The sequence below is a fragment of the Salvelinus fontinalis genome, chromosome 13 (genome assembly GCF_029448725.1).
Source record: "Salvelinus fontinalis isolate EN_2023a chromosome 13, ASM2944872v1, whole genome shotgun sequence".
Taxonomy (NCBI): domain Eukaryota; kingdom Metazoa; phylum Chordata; class Actinopteri; order Salmoniformes; family Salmonidae; genus Salvelinus; species Salvelinus fontinalis.
In genome coordinates, this window is record NC_074677.1 from 29,069,269 (window position 1) to 29,093,346 (window position 24,078).

General features: G+C 42.6%; 2 protein-coding genes across 7 annotated transcripts in view; both read right to left on the reverse strand.

The window, feature by feature from the left end:
* Nucleotides 1-275: 275 nt before the first annotated feature.
* Nucleotides 276-15,689, reverse strand: LOC129868376 (ras-like protein family member 10B). The gene is made up of 4 exons (XM_055942305.1): nucleotides 15,130-15,689; nucleotides 13,126-13,520; nucleotides 7,474-7,598; nucleotides 276-3,488 (listed from the first exon to the last, which is right to left on the reverse strand). Exons 2-4 carry the CDS (start codon nucleotides 13,417-13,419, stop codon nucleotides 3,218-3,220), a joined length of 690 nt encoding a protein of 229 aa, XP_055798280.1. The 5' UTR covers nucleotides 13,420-13,520; nucleotides 15,130-15,689; the 3' UTR covers nucleotides 276-3,217.
* Nucleotides 15,690-18,912: 3,223 nt separating this feature from the next.
* The window catches only part of ap2b1 (adaptor related protein complex 2 subunit beta 1), an 84,961-nt gene continuing 79,795 nt past the window's right edge, over nucleotides 18,913-24,078 (reverse strand). For all 6 annotated transcript variants that reach the window (XM_055942307.1, XM_055942311.1, XM_055942310.1 and 3 more), the window contains one exon: nucleotides 18,913-21,016. In XM_055942307.1, coding sequence (XP_055798282.1) covers nucleotides 20,942-21,016 — 75 coding nt within the window. In that variant the 3' untranslated portion in view covers nucleotides 18,913-20,941. The remainder of the gene's footprint in view (nucleotides 21,017-24,078) is intronic.

A 24,078-nucleotide genomic window follows, 5' to 3' on the forward strand; every position in this document is an offset into this window, starting at 1 on the left:
AGGAGGGAAAGTAAATCTGACCTGTGGCGTAAAGGGCAACCATGCAAGGCAGTGGTCTTTGAGAATGTTAGTTTGTCGAGTTTCTCTAGTTATGTACTGTAAGAGTTCCAGACAGACCTACCTGTGGAGTATTGAAGAGGGATGCTCAAATTATGATGTATTCATGAAACAGACCAGAGAATGGGACGTCTGAGGACTCCATCGTAATTATAGGTTCACATCAACACAGAACAATTTAAAGTCATCTTCATAATCATAGACAGCTAGCTAGGTCATCAGCATATAACCGTTTTATTTATTTATTCAGGAACAGGCTTATTAAAATCACAAGTCACAAAAGTAGTTTGGCTCTGATTTTGAGGGCTGTTAGACATTTGAGGCTCTCCTTATGGAATGTGATTGGTCCAAAACAGAAAAAACTCCTGCAACTGGCAGTTTATTATCACTATCTTATTTTTTTTATTTCAACTTTATTTAACCAGGTAGGCAAGTTGAGAACAAGTTCTCATTTAGAATTGCGACCTGGCCCAGATAAAGCAAAGCAGTTCGACACATACAACAACACAGAGTTACAAATGGAGTAAAACAAACAAACAGTCAATAATAGAGTAGAAAAATAAGTCTATATACAATGTGAGCAAATGAGGTGAGATAAGGGAGGTAAAGGCAAAAAAAAGGCCATGGTGGCGAAGTAAATACAATATAGCAAGTAAAACACTAGAATGGTAGATTGGCAGTGGAAGAATGTGCAAAGTAGAGATATAAATAATGGGGTGCAAAGGAGCTAAATAAATAAATACAGTAGGGGGGAGGTAGTAGTTTGGGCTAAATTATAGATGGGCTATGTACAGGTGCAGTAATCTGTGAGCTGCTCTGACAGCTGGTGCTTAAAGCTAGTGAGGGAGATGTGTGTTTCCAGTTTCAGAGATTTTTGTAGTTCATTCCAGTCATTGGCAGCAGAGAACTGGAAGGAGAGGCGGCCAAAGGAAGAATTGGTTTTGGGGTGACCAGAGAGATATACCTGCTGGAGCGCATGCTACAGGTGGGTGTTGCTATGGTGACCAGCGAGCTGAGATAAGGGGGGACTTTACCTAGCAGGGTCTTGTAGATGACCTGGAGCCAGTGGGTTTGGCGACGAGTATGAAGCGAGGGCCAGCTAACGAGAGCGTACAGGTCGCAGTGGTGGGTAGTATATGGGGCTTTGGTGACAAAACGGATGGCACTGTGATAGACTGCATCCAATTTATTGAGTAGGGTTTTGGAGGCTATTTTGTAAATGACATCGCCGAAGTCGAGGATTGGTAGGATGGTCAGTTTTACAAGGTTATGTTTGGCAGCGTGAGTGAAGGATGCTTTGTTGCGAAATAGGAAGCCAATTCTAGATTTAACTTTGGATTGGAGACGTTTTATGTGAGTCTGGAAGGAGAGTTTACAGTCTAACCAGACACCTAGGTATTTGTAGTTGTCCACATAGTCTAAGTCAGAACCGTCCAGAGTAGTGATGTTGGACGGGCGTGCAGGTGCAGGCAGCGATCGGTTGAAGAGCATGCATTTAGTTTTACTTGTATTTAAGAGCAATTGGAGGCCACGGAAGGAGAGTTGTATGGTATTGAAGCTTGTCTGGAGGGTTGTTAACACAGTGTCCAAAGAAGGGCCAGATGTATACAGAATGGTGTCGTCTGCGTAGAGGTGGGTCAGAGACTCACCAGCAGCAAGAGCGACATCATTGATGTATACAGAGAAGAGAGTCGGTCCAAGAATTGAACCCTGTGGCACCCCCATAGAGACTGCCAGAGGCCCGGACAACAGGCCCTCCGATTTGACACACTGAACTCTATCAAAGAAGTAGTTGGTGAACCAGGCGAGGCAATCATTTGAGAAACCAAGTACCATAGTAGTACCATACTAATTTAGTTTCACTCAAACAAGTGGCGATAGTCAGGTAGGCTAGCCGTATCTGCATTGTGTTCTCTTTTCCCCATATTGTTTTTATTTACTTTTCTGCTCTTTTGCACACCAGTATTTCTACTTGCACATTATCACTTCAGTGTTAATTTGCTAAATTGTAATTACTTGCTACTATGCCCTATTTATTGCCTTACCACCTCACGCCATTTGCCCACACTGTATATAGACTTTGTTTTTTTTTTCTATTGTGTTATTGACTACGCTTGTTTATTCCATGTGTAACTCTGTGTTTGTGTCGCACTGCTTTGCTTTATCTTGGCCAGGTCGCAGTTGTAAATGAGAACTTGTTCTCAGCTAGCCTACCTGGTTAAATAAAGGTGAAATAAATAAAACATTTAATTGAATACAACCTTACAGGAACAAGTGTGTCCTTTTGTTCCCCCTTATATCTACGTTTTACCAAAGATTATTAACATTCAAGCATGGCATGTTCATTTATTGCTGTATTTAGCAGTTCAGAGGACCTGAACAGGCCGATATGTTGACAACCATGTCTAGCCTCAAGTATTTTATTACATTTAGACCTTATACTGTAAAAATATCATTAACAGTCTCATATCAGGGGTTTGGTCTGAGTTGTGTTTGTATATAAACACCCTTATGTGCTTCTACTGTTGTAGATTTATGGATGTACACAGTTGTTTGTTTGCGAGTGGAGCGTAAAGGTGGACTGGATTGGATTACTCCATTTAACAGAAATCTCCCTATGGTTGGCTGTTTTGGTTTCAGAGGACTAATTGAGATGGGCTTGTGTACGGAATTCGTATAGCTACCTCTGGGGATTATATGCTCAAGTGTGCACCTTCAAGACATCCGAGCAGAGAAAGAGAATGCATCAGCAGATGTCAACCTCAATCCCACTCCAAACAGGGCTTTGACATTAGCAATGTCATACATCGATCAACGTCCAGGTGAGTCAAACAACATAAGCCAATCTGTCTGTCTGGAGCGACTCCCAGATGCTGGAAAGTTCCTTTAGTGTACTTGAACGAGTTCAGAATTTTTACAGCAAGGGGTTGGTTTAGCTGCCTCCAAATCAAGAAAATATCAAAGATACTTTACAAAGATGGATAGGGTGGTACTCTCCATCCCTGATCAAGTCAGATAGCAGCAAAACAGAGGGCTGTTACATGTTAATACTGTAGCTTCACGGGACAGAAATGTGGTCAGCCATGGTGGTCCTAGGGAGGTTTACTGTACCAATGGCCCTCAATGCCACTCTGGTGCGCACCCACCGTCACTGAGTAAATCACATGAGGGCACAGCGTTCGTTTCTTAGTGCCCGTTGGAAGCGGATGGTTGCATGGACGTGTTTGCAGCGGGCACAGCCCACACTGCGCAGAGCCTCCCCGAACAGCAGAAGCACGTGCCAGTTGAACTTGGCCGAACACTCCACGTAGCCACACTTCCAGTTCTTCCTCACCAGGTCGGACATGTTGTGGCGGGGGATAACACGCCCCCTCTGCAAGTCCCGCTTGTTCCCCACGACCAGGATGGGCATGTCGCCTGTGACCAACACCCTGGAGAGGAAAAGAGACAAAAACACACAGAATGAGAGCAAGGCTTAGACTATGACTGACACAGATTTGTACCTCAGTTATAGTTGATGCTATTGAGGCAGCGTTATCAAATCCCCTGCCCTGCCAACTCTGTCCAAAACTGACTCTAAGCCTTTTTATCAGGATGTCTTCGTAGGGAGAGGATTAAGAGCCGTTTTTGTTTGGAGTTATTCATGACCAAAAACAAGGGGTGCAACTTTCACTGGAATTGCATTTTTGTCCCTCCCAGTTATCATTGGAATGTGATACAAAATGAGGCAACGGTGTACTTTAGGAACATGCGAACGCCTCTGACCGGTCGGATAGGCTGTTTTGGAGTGTTTATTAAAAAAAGGTATCCGGTCGGATAATGCCCCCCCCCTCAATTCTAAAACCAAAGTTGCGCACCTGACAAAAGTCTAGACATTTTCAAAATATTTAATTTAACAAGGGCTTTTCTTAACTCTGTAAATTTACTGACATGTGCACCTTGACAGAAACTTTGAGTTCGACGAGGGAAGGTTTAAATTCCCCCTCTTGTCAAAGTAATTCCCCCTCTTGTCAATGCTGGTAGCTCCTACAGAGCTTTGTTTGAAACCTTGGGTTTCTGAGGTGAGTGTTCATTGTGTGTGTACATAGTATGTGTGTACAGAGTGTACAGTGCATTTGAAAAGTATTCAGACCCATTTACTTTTTCCACATTTTGTTACATTACAACCTTAATCAAAACATTTTTTTTAAAATACCCCATAATGACAATGCAAAAAACAGAAATACCTTATTTACACAACTATTCAGACCCTTTGCTATGAGATTTGAAATTGAGCATCATGTTTCCATTGATCATCCTTGAGATGTTTCTACAACTTGATTTGAGTCCACCAGAGGTAAATTCAATTGATTGGACATGATTTGGAAAAGCACACACATGTCTATATAAGGTCCCACAGTTGACAGTGCATGTCAGAGCAAAAACCAAGCCATGAGGTCGAAGGAATTGCCTGTAGAGCTCCGAGACAGGATTGTGTCGAGGCATAGATCTGGGGAAGGGTACCAAAACATTCATGCAGCATTAAAGGTCCCCAAGAACACAGTGGCTTCCATCATTCTTAAATGGAAGAAGTTTGGACCCACCAAGACTGTTCCTAGAGCTGGCTGCCCGGCCAAACTGAGCAATCAGGGGACAAGGTCCTTGGTCAGGGAGGGGAACAAGAACCTGATGGTCACTGACAGAGCTCCAGAGTTCCTCTGTGGAGATGGGAGAACCTTCCAGAAGGACAACCATCTCTGCAGCACTCCACCAATCAGGCCTTTATGGTAGAGTGGCCAGACGGAAGCCACTCCCCAGTAAAAGGCACATGACAGCCCGCTTGGAGTTTGCCAGAAGGCACCTAAAGGACTCAGACTATGAGGAACAAAATTCTCTGGTCTGATAAAACCATAAGGATGGTGCCAAGGAAACCTGGCAACATTCCTACGATGAAGCATGGTGGTGGCAGCATCATGCTGTGGGGATGTTTTTCAGTGGCAGGGACTGGGAGACTAGTCAGGATCAAGGGAAAAATAAACGGAGCAAAGTACAGAGAGATCCTTGATGAAAACCTGCTCAGAAACTCAGACTGGGGTAAAGGTTAAAATTCCAACAGGACAACGACCCTAAGCACACAGCCAAGACAATGCAGGAGTGGCTTCGGGACAAGTCTCTGAATGTCCTTGAGTGTCCAAGCCAGAGCCTGGACTTCAACCCGATCGAACATCTCTGGAGAGACCTGAGAATAGCTGTGCAGCGTACCTTCCCATCCAACCTGACAAAGCTTGAAAGGATCTGCAGAGAAGAATGGGAGAAACTCCCCAAATACGGGTGTGCTGCCAAAGGTGCTTGAACAAAGTACTGGGTAAAGGGTCTGAATACTTATGTAAATTTGATATATATATATTTTTTTATATACATTTGCAAAGATTTCTAAAAACCTGTTTTTGCTTTGTCATTGTGGTGTATTGTATATAGTTTGATGAGTGGAAAAAAACAATTTCATCAATTTTAGAACAAGGCTGTAACGTAACAAAATGTGGAGAAAGTCAAGGGGTCTGAATACTTTCCGAATGCACTGTATCTCTAGTCAGATATATGTGAGTAAGATCCAAGGTGTCACCCTCCTCTCCCCATCCCAAGCCTGTGTTCAGCTTTTGTCTCTTCCTTATCTCCTGAAGATGATGATAGTTCTTGTGACAGTTCCCTCTTTCCTAAGAAATAAATAGCTTTTCCTCAACTGTCAGTTCCTTATATTGATTTCAAAAGAATGTAGCCTACTGCTCCAAATGTTGGTTTTACAAGCATGTACTGCAAAACATTTATCACGTAAATCTAACAAATCTGATGATTTGTGCATAATCATAACTGGGCGAGCCCACCCAATAAATGGATGACTGGGAGATGAATGGCTGTGACAGGACCGGTCACTGACACCATTAGCCTCTGTATGGCCTTGGCAACGTGGTGCTGTCAGAGTGGGCACTGATTGACAGCCTCATGCTCACACACCCCGCCCCTACTGTCACCACTGGAACAGCTGTGACGTCCACTTTCACGTCCCAGTGCCATGAAGAGGAATGTGTGGATTCAAGAGGAAGCCTTATTGACTTTTCAAAACTGAGGCCAAGGGGGTTGGTTGGGTCAAACCTACAGTAAATCCTATGCCTCGATACATTTTCACCATGGTATGTTATGAAGAATTTCAATTAAGTTAGACATCTTTTATAATACATTAGATATTACAATAGCAGCACATACAGTAAGTACATTGCAGAAAAATCTCCTAAGGCAAATATGCCTTAGGAGAGGCAGCCAACCAGCTGTCAGTCTAGTCCCAGGCAGCCAGCCAGCTGTCAGTCTAGTCCCTGGCTCATTAGCAGATTTGGAGATGATATTAAACAACCCATCTCTCCCTCTGTGTGTGTGAGAGCGAGACATGTGAGACGTGCAAGAGAGATGGTGGCGTGAAGATGATTTCATTGTAAATTAAACACGTGTTTGCCACCAAGGTCATCAGCTGCCTCACAACGACAAGTCACGTGGTTGCAAGCTAATGGCTCTCAGAATCAATCTCCGCTCCACTGACACGTATCACACGTCCGTCCCTCCAAACATCACATCATGTCACTATCCCACACTGACATCAGTCTAAGACAAACACCAGCCTTGTTTCCCAACCCTGTTATTAGGACACACAGTCTGATTAAAGCTATCTGGGCTCCCAGGAGGGATGGTTTGCGCAAATTGCTTTGACTAATCATATGACACAGAATTGGTTTAGCAGCTGCCTGGTTTGGGAGAGATGTATCGACCTGAAAAGCAAGCGAGCACTACTAACATGACATTTGTGGATTCGCATGGAATGGTTATTGATTTTTTTTCAAGCCCAGAGCCAAGAGGGGTGGTTTGTTAAAAAATAATCTAATGTTTCTGGAAACATTTCATCCACAGTGAAAGATTGGCTGGGAAACAGTTCTATCAGACTGTGACTCAACTTTTTACCATGGTAAGATAACCACTGTGAATTACTTGTTTTGTAACAAGTATCTGTTGAGTGTCTATAGTGTCTATTGTGAGTCTATAAAGTGGGTGTTGTTAAAACTGTTTTCATCACACCATTCCACACTGCTTTCGCTTCCAACAACATCTAAAAAATACAGAATTCAATAGAACATATGAAATAGCAAAAAGACAATGGAGGGATTGTGAAGAGAAGCCGAAGTGATTATGAAGACACTTGACCCTGGCAGTCTGAGCCACTCATGTTGATTTCAGTCCAAATGTTAAATAAATGTTCTGTGTGAGTGTGGCGGTGGAGGCTCCTGATTGCGGCCCAGGCTTCTCTATTCATAGCGAGCCATAATTACGGCTGAGTTCAAAGAGCTGGTGCCAGCCGGAGCTGGCCCCTATTTGGCATGCAGGCCGTGTCCTCACCTGGTCTCTAGGATCTGCTGGCGCATGGTCTTGATGTATTCGAAGCTGTCGAAGCAGCAGATGTCATAGACCAGGATGTAGACGTGAGCGCTGCGGATGCCTCGGCAGCAGGTGTCTGTCCACTCCTGGAGGAGGGAGGGGAGAGGATAGAAAAGTGAAGGAAAGAGAATAGTAGAAAGAGGAGGGAAGGAGACAGGAGGGAGAAGAGAAGACATGGGGAAGACTCTCATTAGGAAGCAGTACCTTTGTCTGGTAATACTCAGATGCACTGTTTGATACATTTTGAATGTGACGGAAAGATTTATTTTAAATAGTAGCATGGAGACCAATAGTCTTCACCTATTCTGTACACATGCACGCACAGCTTTTGTAGACTTTTTCAGAATGAAGACCGGAGGGGGGCGAGACCAAGTCAAGACCAAGACCGGGGGGGGGGACAAGGGGTCCGAGACCAAGTCAAGACCGAGACCAGAAAAATGCGAGCCCAATTCAAGATCATGATGGTAATTTTGGTAAATCACCACCATAAGAGTTCAAAATGTCCAGTATTTCTGTGTTCATATTTCAGAACAACATATGGATTCTTTAGACATTCAGAATGGTGAAAAAATGCTGCTGAGGGAAAAATAGAGCCACTCTACAAATTATTACTAACCCAAACATAGTGGGGAACAATAAGCCTTCAGAGAAGGGCTAAGGATTTATAAAATAATTATTATAATAATATAGAAATAATGATAATTATTTTATTATTTTCAATGATGTTCTGATTTAATGTCTTTTGTTTTTGTTGGAAAGGAAAGGGTTAAAACTGAAGCTAAACAAATATTTCTTTGCTAGTCTCTGGGGGATACATCTAGCTAGCTAAGTCAGCCATTGGCTACGCCATTAGAAGCTAGATAAAGGCATCTGCCGTTCAATATTATTAGGACAAAATTTTGGAGTGACAGTGAAATCATCCAATCACATTTTGTCTTCATGAGTGAGACCGTTTTTTACAAAAAGTATGGAAACTTCTGCCTTCTTGAAGGCCAACAGGTAACTCACTACTCAATAGTGAGCAGTAGTTTTCCCACAGTCTAGCTAGTGTTGATAAAACGTTATTGGAGACAGGAGGTCAAGTTGAGACACTGGACAAGGTGGATAATGTTATATTAAGGCAGTTTATTAAGAGGTAAAAATATCTGGCAAATCGTGCAGCACGGCCCCTTTTCGTCTGGCTCGTATGGAACCTTCAGATAAAGAGAGCCTAAACATATTTTACAGTTCATTATACAGCAAGGGAAGTAGGTTGAATCTGGTAGTCTGGCCTTCTGATTGGTCGCTCTGGGTCGTGGGTAGTCCTGTTCGGGCCTGGTGTCGACTTTCCATTGGCTCTTAACATGGTTCTTTGTCTTTGGTCTCAACCTTGAATATAATGTATGTTGGGTTGTTTTAGCAGGGGCCTGTTCATGGGGGAGGGGAGTGTGTGTGGGTCTGTGGTTGTTATCTGATGAGAACAACATGTGTGGGGGAAAAGAGGGGGATGGGTTCCTGTTGTGTCAAGTATAGCTTGTGTTGAGAAGTTGTTAAAACAAGTTTCCAGTATCTATTACAATTTCTTACACTAGCTAGCTTTTGTTGTCGGCTAGTTTTCAGCGGCAGCAGGTGTTATCAAAGAGGATGTTGTTGCTAATTTGTTAGCTTCTCCCTTTTCAAGAATAACTTTCAACAAGAAGTTAAGTTTCAAATGATCATCATCTGGTGAGTGGAACTGTTTTTTTATTGCTGTTTGCTTGATGTTGTTAGCCATCTCTTTGAAAATAAGTTGTGTGTGAAACATTGTTGCATTTAAAGTGGTACTGACAGCATTTTAGCAACGTGAAATCTTATTAAAATCTGTTCATATACACCCACAGGAAGAATATTACACGTTTTAAAAAACATTCTGACATGTGACCACATAGGTATGGTCATTTTCACGTTTTCATAAATTCTTAGTATCTGGAATTCCCAAACACTCAAAGGCATTTGTGATAATTCTACCGCAATAGAGTGGGAAAATGGATGTGCATTCGCACAATTAATGGACACTGCAGTAAATAAACACTGCCAGCGCCCTGAAAAATGACCTCCAGCAGGCCACAAATGTGCATGTGTCAGCATATGGTCTCACAAGGGGTCTGAGGATCTCATCTCGGTACCTATTGGCAGTCAGGCTACCTCTGGCGAGCACATGGAGGGCTGTGCGGCCCCACAAAGAAATGCCGCCCCACACCATGACTGACCCATCGCCAAACCGGTCATGCTGGAGGATGTTGCAGGCAGCAGAATGTTCTCCACAGCGTCTCCAGACTCTGTCACGTCTGTCACATGTGCTCATGTGCTCAGTGTGAACCTGCTTTCATCTGTGAAGAGCACAGGGCGCCAGTGGCGAATTTGCCAATCTTGGTGTTCTCTGGCAAATGCCAAACGTCCTGCACGGTGTTGGGCTCTAAGCACAACCCCCAACTGTGGACGTCGGGCCCTCATACCACCCTCATGGAGTCTGTTTCTGACCGTTTGAGCAGACACATGCACATTTGTGGCCTCCTGGAGGTCATTTTGCAGGGCGCTGGCAGTGCACCTCCTTGCACAAAGGCGGAGGTAGCGGTCCTGCTGCTGGGTTGTTGCCTTCCTACGGCCTCCTCCACGTCTCCTGATGTACTGGCCTGTCTCCTGGTAGCGCCTCCATGCTCTGGACACTACGCTGACAGACACAGCAAACCTTTTTGCCACAGCTCGCATTGATGTGCCATCCTGGATGAGCTGCACTACCTGAGCCACTTGTGTGGGTTGTAGAATCCGTCTCATGCTACCACTAGAGTGAGAGCACCGCCAGCATTCAAAAGTGACCAAAACATCAGCCAGGAAGCATAGGAACTGAGAAGTGGTCTGTGATCCCCACCTGCAGAATCACTCCTTTTTTGGGGGTGTCTTGCTAATTGCCTATAATTTCCACCTTTTGTCTATTCCATTTGCACAACAGCATGTGAAATTTATTGTCAATCAGTGTTGCTTCCTAAGTGGACAGTTTGATTTCACAGAAGTGTGATTGACTTGGAGTTACATTCATAGGCGGAAATCCCAGGGGGGACGGGGGGGACACGACCCCCCCATCCTGGGGAAAATATGATTTGTCCCCCCCAATATATCACTGTAAACATAACTATGTCATTTCAATAATATTAATAATACGCAATGAAAGCACTTGTACTGATTATAGACACTTAATAGCGCGTTTTTAAATTTCACAAGATTGCGACCCCCCCGCCCTTTGCCTCACAATGGTTTGATCCACTGCCAGTTCTTTAGCTGGCAAGGTAATAGAGGGCTCGTATCTACTGTCCGAAAGGCACTCAATGTACGTAACTGACGCGAGGTAATCCAGTCAATCGCGCCTTAGCAATGTATATATTTTTTTCATGTTGCAGGGTTCACACACTAGCTGAATTTGTAGAGCTAGCGCGCAAACTAAAGCAAACATTAACTATCAAGCTAGCTAGTACCTATTCCATTTATGTGGCGTCGTCAAAGATGGATTATTTGCTATCGTCAGTTTATTCCAAGATTAGCATGCAGCTGTAGTGCTTCAAAGTCCCTGTGATAAGGTTAGCGATAAACTGAAGTCCAAACTGAACAAAACTACACTCTCTTATACCATTGTCTTAAATATATTTAATGGTCTCGTTGCAAAAGCTAAATTGTCGCTAGTGAATTTTTTATTTTTTTCACCTTTAACCAGGTAGCAAAGATTATAGCAAACACCACAGAAACGGAATTGGTGCTCGCTAGCTTTGCAAATTCAGCTATTGTTGGAAGCCTGCCAATATGAAACAAACTATGTTAAAATTTCAAAACGTTGCAGCATGTGTTGTGTAAATGTGTGTGTGCAGCTAGACCGGTCAGCCAGCCAGCCAGGTAGAAAAATGTCAGAAAAAAGTAAAAAGACGGACATCAGAGTATTTTTCAGTACACCAAAACGCAAAGTAAGAACTCTAGTAGCCTAATATCTCAAAGACCAGTTGATAAAATGTTCATAAGAAAGAAGTGAAATGCTAATGGAAATATATTTCACAATGATGTCATTAGGCAGAGCAGGCAACAGATGGCACACAGACAGCAGAGCTGGGGACAGATATGCAGGGACAGACTGGCAGAGACAGGGAGTCTCAGGTAAGTTTGTTGAGTTTGTTTGGCAACATTATGAAAGGTTCTCAATTTTTTTGATTTGTAAAATAGGGACATAATTGGAAAATGCCATGAATACAACCCACTCTCAATTTAAACTGGTGACTGAACCAAGATTTGTTTAAGGCAATGGTATTGCTGTTGTGATTAATTGTGTAGTTTTGGGTACCGGTAGTTAGGAGTACAGCAAACACCTTATTTCTTTTCTAGGAGACAGACTGTGAGTCAGTGAGGGTGGTGAAAGGGAAAGAGCCAAGGAGAGAGACTTGAGGACAGTGTCACAGCCACGGCAGGACCAGGTGTCACCCTTGTTGCCAGCAGCACCAGTATAGGGGACAGTGGCACAGCATCGTCCAGTTACCTCAGTGATGACACAAAACCATATCAGCCACACCCACAATTTATAGAACCGCAAACTCTTGCAAACGTTTCAAGAGAGAGGAACACTGCACTGATAAGGAACATTGCTATAACTATTATTATTAGTAGTATTATAATGATTTAAACAAGTTGGGACAACCCTTCAGTTAACTACTGTACCCAACAATGATCCAGTAGTGATTATGGCCCCTCAATATACATTTAACATATTACAACGTAGGCTATGTGTTACAGCACTACTTTTGGTGTCCCCCTCAGGAATTGCTCCTGAGAAAATTTCATGTAATTGTCCCCTCCAAGGTTGATATCAGATTTTCGCCCCTGGTTACATTGTGTTGTTTAAGTGTTCCCTTAATTTTTTTGAGCAGTGTATTTGGCCTGGTGACGCTGTTTTATGCGCTGACTGAATGGAAGCTGATAATTATTAGTTTTTTACTCCGCTGGTCTCGGGAAGAAATTACGAGTCATCACTGTCCGAGACCGAGTCAAGACCGAGTACAAATGTATCCGACACCGAGACAAGACCGAGACACCAAATATGTGGTCTTGAGACCGGTCTCGAGTACTACAACAATAAAAGCTGCTTTAGCAGTATCTTCTGGACAGAGTAATAACCCCATCTAATTTATCCCTCTTATAACAGTGTTCTCAGGAGAGCCCTGTGTTGTATAATACATTCATCTGAGAATATTAGATATTTCAGTATAGATAAAACAGATTTCTTCTTCTTTTATGTGACATCCTAGGTGAATACAGAGAGCAGGTTGTCCTCTTTTCTAACCCAATGACAAAGCTGCTGACTACACACTTTCAGATGTGTGTGTGAATTTAAATAAAAGGGACTGTGAGGCATCAAAGCAGGGCATACACAGCATCAAATCAGAAGTGTCTTCCTCTCCTCATGTCATGACATTAAAATGGACCTTTCACCTGTCTACAATGTCTAACCTGCCACACTGTTTCAGGGTGGAATATTCTAATCATTCATTTAAACATATACATTCCATTCACACACACACACACATCAGTTCCCATCACTGTTGTGCTTTAGTGGGACAGTACCTGCATTGAGTTCCCGGGGAAGCTGGTGATGGCAGGATAGTCAGTGATCTGCAGGTCGTGCACGTGGCCATTGAGCACAGCAGCAGACAGGTGGACCCGGCGGGCGCGGCTGGTTGCCGGGGTGGGCAACTCGCTGTAGTCATCGTGGAGGAAGCGCTGCACGATGGCAGTCTTGCCCACGCCTTGTGCCCCCAGCACAGCGATGCGGAAGGGAGGCGGCATGCTGCGCCCCCCTCGACCCCCTGCTGCTGCTCCACCCCCCTCCCTGTTCTCGCAAACCACCGGCCAGTGCATTCAGGGTTGTGCAGCGCATAGTCCCCACGAGCACAGAGGCAGATGTTGTGGTGGGGGGCACGCTCGGCCACATTCATAGACCACCAACACTCCCTATCCCACTGGTGGAGAGAGAGAGAGATAGGGGGGAAATGGAGAGGGGGCGTGAGAGATAAAGAGTGGGAGGTAGAGGGATTGGAAGAGAGAGAGGAGGAGAAAGACAGAAAAGGGGAAGGAGGGAAAGAGAGGCATAGGGAGACAGAAATGGGAACACACAAAACAGGTATGGGTCATTTAGTTCATTTGGAGCTTAGGTATACTAATTCTGGATCACTTTACATTTGTACATGAAAGTATAGGTTATTTTGGCAAGTGCATTCTTTTTACCACTGCATGCCTTTCATTCATCTACAAAAGGGAAACAAAAGCACTAAGCTGCTGAGCAACCAACTAAAACAAGAAGTTGTATATACAAGGACACTGGGAAGATGAAATAACGTATACTGTGAAAACCAACGTGCCACTGGGCAATCTAAATTCGCTTATTGACAAAATTGAAGCTCAAAATAAAAGTAACTCAAAATATTTATTTAGTCACTAAAATCTGTGTATTGTCTTCCAGATGGTTTATTGGAGGTGTGGTTTTGGAGTTAGTACAGCCTAGACAGACTAGACTAAGATTGCTTACTAAGGAATCACTTCATTATCCCTGATAGTTTAAAACGTTTCATGAGTAATCTACAAAATGTACACATCAACAATAATCTCCGATATGCATTACTCCAATATGCCTAACACAATTCCAACCAAATCTATATCTGAAGCTGCACATCATTAACTACATTTTTTAGAAGACAATAATCACCATTCAAAAAAGTTGCCATTCCAACAAATGGAACCAAATTAAATGGGCAATCAGCAGTATAAACAATAATAAAGCACCTCTCTGACCCTGTTTTGGTAAAAAGCAGAAGGATGGGGCTGTAGAAATGTTAACACTCTCAAATTCACAGAAAGAGCTATGGATGCAAGGACTGACCGTCTATGATATCAAAATGATAGTTTTAACCATGTTTTGATGCTATATAGGGTTTGTTTACATTTACTTTGTTTACAAACATTGGAGTAAAACAATCTTATATTTCGGGTTCTGATGGGGTACCACAGTTAAACTAAGCTCATGAAGCATTTATAAGTTATATTATTCAAGAATCAATGGGTACATATCAATTATTTATAAGTCCAAAAATGTATGTAGCAATTGCTGATTGCCCCTTTAAGATCCCTTACAGTAGATGTACAACAATAAAGAACAAGCCCATCACCTAGTGGAAGAAAGGGTAGTGGTCTGTACAGAAATGACCTCAGACGAGGTCAACTTTGTAAAGTGGAACATGTATCGATATATAGACTAATATCTAATGTAACACTATCATCCAAACTTCTGTTTGATCAGGAAAAATAGCACAATCATATATTAAAAAACAAATAACACCATCTTTGGATAGGCTTTATGGTTAGCTAATAGGCTTTCATGAAATGCAAAAATAAACGTACGCATGAGACTTACATTCCAACTTTGCGCGAATATCAAATCATTTTTTTTTTATATAAGCAAGTAGATCTGTAACAATTAAGAATAAAATGAATCTAAATAGACCACCTTGTAGCTGCAACTCTAAACAACTCCATATGAGTATAATATGATTAGAAATGATAGTACATGCTTACCGTGCGCACAGGTATTGTGCGGTGCTGATGCCGTACGATGTGTAGATTCCAAAGTGCCGTTGCAGATACACCTGCGGTGATGCTGTTGTGTGTAGAACCTCATTCGTTGGCTTCTTACTGACATATATAACGGTCTCAGGTGGATACAGTGAAGAGTCCTAAAGATACAACCTACTCTCTCGTTAGTGGCGAGACGACACGCGGTCTAAACGCCCGTCAAATATTGCAGGCAGCAAAAATCACAAGCCTACAGTACATCCACGTAATTCGTGCAGGCTGGTTTCGTCAAAGACAAGCCTACTTTCGGGGTGAGACCTTAAAGTGTGTAATAGTCTATGGACGTAGGGCCATCACATCACGTCTGCTGTAGCAACAGTGTTTAACAAACGACAGACAAAATATAGTAAACAACCTATCATTTTAGGGAAAGGTACGTTCCGCACCAGAATGAAACGGGTTGCCAGAGACTTGTCAGAGAAAGGTATCTGAAATTTGAGTGATAGCCCTATCTCTTGTTAAAATTGTCAATTGGAACACTATTGGAGTTTTGAGGGTATTTGGGGACACTGTGCGCGCGGCAATATTTTACGCGCAGTTTACGCACACATGCTTTGCCTTTTTAAAGACTATTAAAAATAACACTAATCAGATCCATGTGGTTTCTACACAATGCCTGGGGCTCTTACATCAGACGTACATGCATGATCTTCCATCTGAAATGAACAGGTTTTTGTGCACGCAAGCGATTTAATCTAAAGCATGAACTCGAATGCTTGAGCAACATGTGTACACTGCACCCGATGGGCAGTAAGGAGGCTGTTTCTTAGCAACAGTATATTTTGCCCCTGTTGCTAAGTAACCTCGTGCCACATACCTGTCTAGTCCACGTCACCTCTCACAATCATTTACTATGCACGCAGGTGCAATTTCATGTGATTTAGCCAGGCAGTTAATGTGAAATCACCAACCTTACACCTTGCAAACATATACCATTGTCGGATCTTATTCTGTGATACAGTTTGGCCTTGAAATGACGGATGTTTTTGGCTTTAGACTTTTTTTCAATGAGTTCACAACAATATACACATTGACACTGCATAGGAATGTCACTAAGTTCTATTGTATATTTTTAAGAGAATTAGAGCAACTAATTACCAGAGCCATATTTTATAGGCCTATATATAGCCCTGCTAATTGCAAACTAGATTTCTTCCCCATCCCCCACATCAGTGTGAAACACTTTTTTCCAACACTGACATTGCTGGTCTTTAGACTGTGTAACTTCAATTGTGCTTGCTTTTCTCCCAGACATTCAACTGTTACAAAAAAAAGAAAAAAGAAATGCTGATTCAGACTGACATTGTCAGTGTTAAAATGCCTACCCACCAAAGGAAAAAAGAGCACCTGAAACATCAGTAGCATCCCAAGTGAAATAAGGTTTGATTCTAAGTGAGCCACTATGTATTCTGTGTATCTTTTGACTAAACGCGCAGAGATTATGCACTGCTGTGGTTGGCCTTTGGCCAGGGTCGGCGCAAGAACGTATCAGTTGGAGGGGCATTTCATTTCTATAGGTGGGCCCGTTTTTTTTTGTTAATGGGTGTTATAATAAAGACCATAAGCAGTTTGTGAGTTTGGGGAAGTTTACAATTTATCCTACCATTTCTACCTATCTGTGTGCCCTTTATGATTATTTTTTATATGCACATTTTCATGGAACAGTTTAATTTCAATAATAACATTTTAGTTTCTCAAAATTATTGTTATGTGGTTAATCATAAAAATATTAATTAAATTATAAAAATCTGAAAGTTAAAATTCAACTAATGCAAGAGCACCAGCCTCTGCCATATGGACACCGTGATCCATTGGCGGCTAAAGAAATTAGCATATGGAACTCAGCTTACAGTGCATTCGGCAAGTAATCAGACCCCTTCCCTTTTTACACATTTTATTACGTTAGCCTTATTCTAAAATTGATTCAATAAAACATTTTCTTCATCAATCGACACACAATACCCCATAATGACAAAGCAAAACCAGGTTTAGACATTTTTGCAAATGTATAACATTTTTAAAACAGAAATACCTTATTTACACAAGTATTGAAACCCTTTGCTATGATACTTGAAATTGAGCATCCTGTTTCCATTGATCATCCTTGAGATGTTTCTACAACTTGATTGAAGTCCACCTGTGATAAAGTCAATTGATTGGGCACATACCTGTCTATGTAAGGTCCCATAGTTGACAGTGCATGTCAGAGCAAAAACCAAGCCATGAGGTCGAAGGAATTGGCTGTAGAGCCCCGAGACAGGATTGTGTCGAGGCACAGATCTTGGATAGGGTACCAACACATTTCTGCAGCATTGAAGGTCCCCAAGAACACAGTGGCCTCCATCATTCTTAAATGAAAGAAGTTTGGACCGACCAAGACTCTTCCTAGAGCTGGCCGCCAGGCCAAACTGAGCAATCGAGGGAGAAGGGCCTTGGTCGGGGAGGTGATCAAGAACCCGATGGTCACTCTGACAGAGCTCCAGAGTTCCTCTGTGGAGATGGGAGAACCTTCCAGAAGGACAACCATCTCTGCAGCACTCCACCAATCAGGCCTTTATGGTAGAGTGGCCAGACGGAAGCCACTCCCCAGTAAAAGGCACATGACAGCCCGCTTGGAGTTTGCCAATAGGCACCTAAGGACTCTCAGACCATGAGAAACAAGATTCTCTAGTCTGATGAAACCAAGATTGAACTCTTTGGCCTGAATGCCAAGAGTCACGTCTGGAGGAAACCTGGCACCATCCCTACGATGAAGCATGTTGGCGGCAGCATCATGCTCTGGGGATGTTTTTCAGTGGCAGGGACTGGGAGACTAGTCAGGATCGAGGGAAAGATGAACAGAGCAAAGTACAGAGAGATCCTTGATGAAAACCTGCTCCAGAGTGCTCAGGACCTCAGATTGGGGCAAAGGTTCACCTTCCAACGGGACAACGACTCTAAGCACACAGCCAAGACAATGCATGAGTGGCTTCGGGACAAGTCTCTGAATATCTTTGAGTGGCCCAGCCAGAGCACGGACTTGAACCCGATCTAACATCTCTGGAGAGACCTAAAATTAGCTGTGCAGTGACACTCCCCATCCAACCTGACAGAGCTTGAGAGGATCTGCAGAGAATGGGAGAAACTCCCCAAATACAGGTGTGCCAAACTTGTAGCGTCATACCCAAGAAGACTCAAGGGTGTAATCGCTGCCAAAGGTGCTTCAACAAGGTACTGAGTAAAGAGTCTGAATACTGATGTAAATGTCATATTTCTTTTTTTTGCTTTGTCATTATGGGGTATTGTGTGTAGATTTATGAGGGGAAAAAACAATTGAATCCATTTTAGAATAAGGCTGTAACGTAACAAAATGTGGAAAAAGTGAAGGGGTCTGACTACTTTCCCAAACGCACTTTCTGTCTGGCCAGAAAAAGTATGACATGCTATATTTATTTTTTCCAGACATCATCAGATACATGGACTACAAGTATGGAGATAGAGGGGCACTGTTTCACTCTCTCAGATACTTTATCAGAGATTGATAAGTCTTTCTGTTGGCTCACGTCTCTGTCAAATAAATTATCAATATTTTATTTGGACAGGCAAGGAGGTACGGTAGGGCGGCCATGCCCCCTAGGGCCCGCCCATAATGCCGGCCCTGCATTTGGCTGTGCCTCATGCTGGTCATATTACATTTGGGCTGATTATGGATTGTGAACCAATGACAGTGAAACATCAGGCACTGCATAAGTTTATAACAGACATTTTATTGAAATAAGAGCAGATACAATGACAAGTTGGGGATGAGGAGTGATGCAGGATCAACAGGCTAGCTTGAGAAGGCAAAAAAAAAATTGTCATTTCAGTTGTCACATTATTTCTTACTACAGCTGTTCTGTAGGCCTATTCCTGGTTGCTGGGCTTATGAGTAAGTACATTTTTCTCACACATAGTTCTGGGTGGGAAACCCAGAACCAAATACGCCTTTATAATAACATCTGGTCATACTACCAGGTTACGGTTCGGTTTAGAATAAGTGTTAGGGTAAGGGTTAAGTTTAGGGTCAGAGCTAGGGTTGGTAGATAGTTAAAATGTTACTCATAGTCCATCTAGATGCTCTACAGACGATCTAAAAAAAGTGTTACCCAACATCTTGCTGGGGACACATACAATCAAACTGTGGCCAAAGAACAGACCTTCCTATGTAGCTAAGTGTCGTTTTGAGTGAGGGAAACAGACTGCTAAGATTTCTTGGGAGCATTGGGCACTGCTTCTATTGCAGGTTCACAGGCACATCAGCATGTATGGTAACATTACAATTAAGAAGCTAAAGTCACAAACTCAATTGGTACCCTTGAGACTGCTTTTTACATTGGCTTAAATAAAATGATTAAAATGTTTGAGCTCAACTAGCAGAGGTATAACAACAATGGTCATAGAGATATGGCATATTAAAATCACATCAGTTTGTATACATTTATAAATAAAACTTATTTAGATCACTTTCCACATATGAGGACTTGGTACATAACTGGAATATAGTGCCACTGTGTTTCTGTTATGGATTTCAAGCACACTTATTCTGGTAGTAATATAATAATCTTTCATTAGTTGTACAGAACTTCATGTCTACAAACTATACCAGGTCACTGCACAGTATAATCATATAGGGGTGACCCTGGTCCTTTAGGTGGGCTGCAAGCACTACATATCCTCCATGTTCAGGATAAAGCAATGCCAGAGAGGTGGTTTTAACAGTATAATAACACAAACACTAGGCATGTCATTGATGACAGTATGGGGTTGTTCCCTAACAAAGCAAAATATCAACTCATATTGACCCTGGCTTTGGGTTTGGGGTTAGTTCTGTTTAGATGAACAGCTGCACATGGAATATCAATAACAATCTTACAATTAAATAATAATACATACTATCTCATTGGAATCAATGTAACATGAGAACAGCAATACAGAATGGACAACTCATTCCACACTCACTATTGGCATATTCATTAATACTGCAGCACAAAACCAGCAAAGGGACGTGGATTATTGGAACTCTAGGAATGACAATCTAGGAATGGCTATAGCGGTGTTTGATTGTTGTGGCAGGTCGAGCAATCAGAAAAGGGATGAGAAGCATGAAATGATCAGCTGCCTGCAAGCACCAGTAAAAAAGGAATGGCAGACGGGAGCAAACATAATAATAGCTACCATAAATAGCGGTTTATCATAGTGGTTACTAAAACGAGAAAAGAATGAAATCCACTAATGCATTAAAATCTATTTCATGTTCCCTGGTTCTGCTCTCACCACTCCATATTGGCTCAGAATGGTACTTGATGCATCATAGAGACTTAGCAACTGGTTCAACTTGCAACTTCGGCTCCAGCAAGGCCTGGTAGATGGCACTCAATCGAGTATGGTTGGGCAAGTAGGAAAAGTACCACGGAAGAATATAAAGCATTAAAAAGAATAGACACAAAAACATATATGATATTACACTTTTCAATATTGGAAATACAGTACAAAGAGGTGGGGCGATGGCTTAGTGAATATGAAAGGTTTCTTCTTTTTTGGAGAGCTTCACCATCAACCACATTTTACGACATTAAGACATTTAGTTAAGGATGGACTGGGGATGTCACATTCTCCCATGGAGGTAAGGGTGGTGGAGAGGAATAATGCATGACTAGAACACTAACAGCTGCTGTTTGTTCTTGAAGAGAGGTGTGGAGTGGAGGGTGGTGAGTGAGTGAGTGGACGGAGAGAGAGTTCAGTTCTTCAGGACTGAGTCGTACACCTGGTAGACATACTGGGTCACCTCAGGAGCCCGGCACTTCAAGGACAGCTGGAAGAGAGGACAGGATATCAAATATATAGATTGATGTACAACTATACTGTAGGTTACCTTTCAGCTCAATAACTCTGAACACTTCACCTTATCCACTGCACAATACTTTAATTGCTTTGCAACTCTTTTCATTCGGGACACTTCATGTAAACAAAATGATATAATACAATAATATATAATAGTGTTATTGAGTATGCCTACAAAGTATATTAAATCAGTTAATGCATTTTCCTTCGACCAGATTTAACATCTGCATTAATCAGTTTCTATTGACAGTGGCCTAATTAAGTCTGAGACTAATTGAAAAATCTTACCACCCCTACTCACGTTTCCTGATTATTGGATTCCACAGATGTATTTTTTTTTTTTTAAGTCTCACTTTCTATCCATACTTCCTCTTTACAAACTCTACAACATGAATAAATACTAGTACGTAGTCAGACATTCTCCTGTTATTATGGCCTGGTCCATATGTTGTCACTGTTCCATGACAGGCCTTGATGCTGTCCCAAAGGTATTTGTCTGAGAGGAGTCAATAAATTGTCCACACAAAAGCAGCCCTTGACCATTTCGAAAAACCGTTCGGCCTCTGTGCTAAGCCTTTGTAGGTGCATTCTTTCAGTGGCTTAGCAACAATAAAATTGTTGTACTTTATGTACCTAATAAAATCAAATGTTATTAGTTGCGTACACATATTTTGCAGGTGCAGCAAAATGCTTATGTTTATAGCGCCAACAGTGTAGTAGTAACTAACAATACACACAAATCCCCCAAAATAAAAAGAAAGGAATTAAGAAATGTCAGAACAAGCAATGTCAGAGTCCGGAATATAAATATCTATGTATATGATGGTGTGTATAGACTGGAACACAAAGCCCTACACTTGTCCTCAGAGACACAGAAAGGTTGATATGAACTGTTAATGAATTAACCCCAGTGTATTATCTATTATCTTATCTAAAAACGTAGCCATGGCCATCACAATAGCTCACTTTCTATTATCAGTCTTCCACTGCCCTGATGTCATAGGATAAGTGTTTGTTCTCAACTGCTTTGACGGGCTAACAGTCTTTTGACCCATAGCAGAGCCGGCTTTCAAACCAGTTGGTCACAAGCAAGATTTATTTGCTTGCAAATGAAGTTTCCCCAGGAACTGTCTCTTTCTAGAGTCTAACTAATCTACCCTATCCCACTGTTATCCACAGGCTGCAGCAGCATGACTGCTCTGAGGGGACCCTGGGTTGAATTCCCATTATTAATCAATTAGCTGGAGACTGACAGCATGGCCAGCCAGGCCAAACATGCTTTTCCTCGAGGAGACACACATCACAGGTAATCAAGCCAGGGAGCAGCCAGTGCCTGAATAGCTGCCTGTAAAACAATCAGGGTGAGGAGGCACTAATCTGGAGATGAATGTAGTCACCCAGCCAGGCAGTCAGAGAGAGTGTGGCAGGCAGAACACAGCAGCCTCTGACTGTTGGACAGCAGCACTGAAGTTCCACTGTGGAGAGTACCAGTGGGTAAGCACTACCATAGAGACGGTCAGAGAGCTGGGAATCCTCCATGGTTTACTGATGCTGACATTTTTTTGCCTGGAGCTTCACATGAACACGAGAATTGTTGCTAATGCATAACACAAATAATCAAATTTTAGGTGTTGTGACACTTTTTGACAGGTGGTTTACTTGAAGAATAACAATAAGAAAATACTGATAGACAGTTGATCTGGCGAGGACAGAAGGCTATCGCTGTGTTCATTTACAATTAATACAGTCAGCAAATGGAATATCATCCACCAATGAGTATGGTTTTATTGGATGTATGAAAGCCAGCCCTCCTTATTGCCAGGAAATATGAGTGTTCTGCTACACTGTTTGTTTTCTAAAGAGCCTTCAGCTTGACCACTGAGCTCACAGATCTTCCCTGACAACAACCTCTAACTTGACACTATGAGCCATAGAGACCTGTTAAAGAGAGAAGAGATCAAGGCGCCCCATTAACATTTGGTTAATGGGGCGCGGCTCTGTTGCAACCTGCAGTGTGTGTGACGTGTGGTGTGGTGTTATTTTATGTTTTTAATTTGTACACTTAGCTTACAAACAATCTGCCAACCATGGATTTACAGTGGTGGGGTGTTGGACTGATCTTGATGATCGTGTACATACCCAAAGTGAACGGACTAAATTATGAAAACGCTGCTGGCAGTGGAATCCAATACAGCAGGGAGTTCTTACTACAATGCAACTAAAATACAAACGAGTTGGATATCCCAATGGCCCATCTAATACCTGATTGTATGCGAGTGGATTACAAACCCAAATGCAAATGTGGAAAACGCGGGGGAATCAGACAAAGACTTAAAAAATTTAAGAACAAACTTCCCTTACCCACCACCTTGCTGATTAATGCCAGGTCACTGAGGGGGAAAGCGGATGAGTTGTCAGCGAATCTGTGCTTCAAATATCGGGAGGCCTGTTTGCTGGCATTTACTGAGACTTGGCTGGATGACAGAGTCCTGGACAGAGAAGTGGAGCCGGCCGGCTTCACTCTGGTCAGAGCGGACCGTGATCTGACAGTCACAGGGAAACTTCACGGCGGGGCGTCTGCCTGCTTGTCAGGGACCAGTGGTGTAAATCGATCCTGGTAAGAGAGCGACTCTGTACCCCCGACATTGAACTGCTTTCTGTGTCACTGCGACCTTACTATCTGCCCCGTGAGTTCCCCCAATTGTTTGTTACCGTTGTGTACATTCAATCTAAAGCTAATATAACAAAGGCAACAGAGATGATTTATAATCTGTCACAGAAACTGGAATCCATCTCCCCCGACGCACCCAAATATATTTTAGGGGATTTTAACAACTGTACCTTGCACAAAGTCTTGCGCACATACCATCAGTATGTGAAATGTCACACTAGGAAAAATAGGACTCTGGTATTGTCCCATAGCACATATCAAAAGGCGTTCTCTGCCACCACCAGACCTCCCCTGGGGACATCAGACCACAATGTGGTCTACCTCAGGCCAACCTACTGTCGGCTGCTGGAGAGGGAGAAACC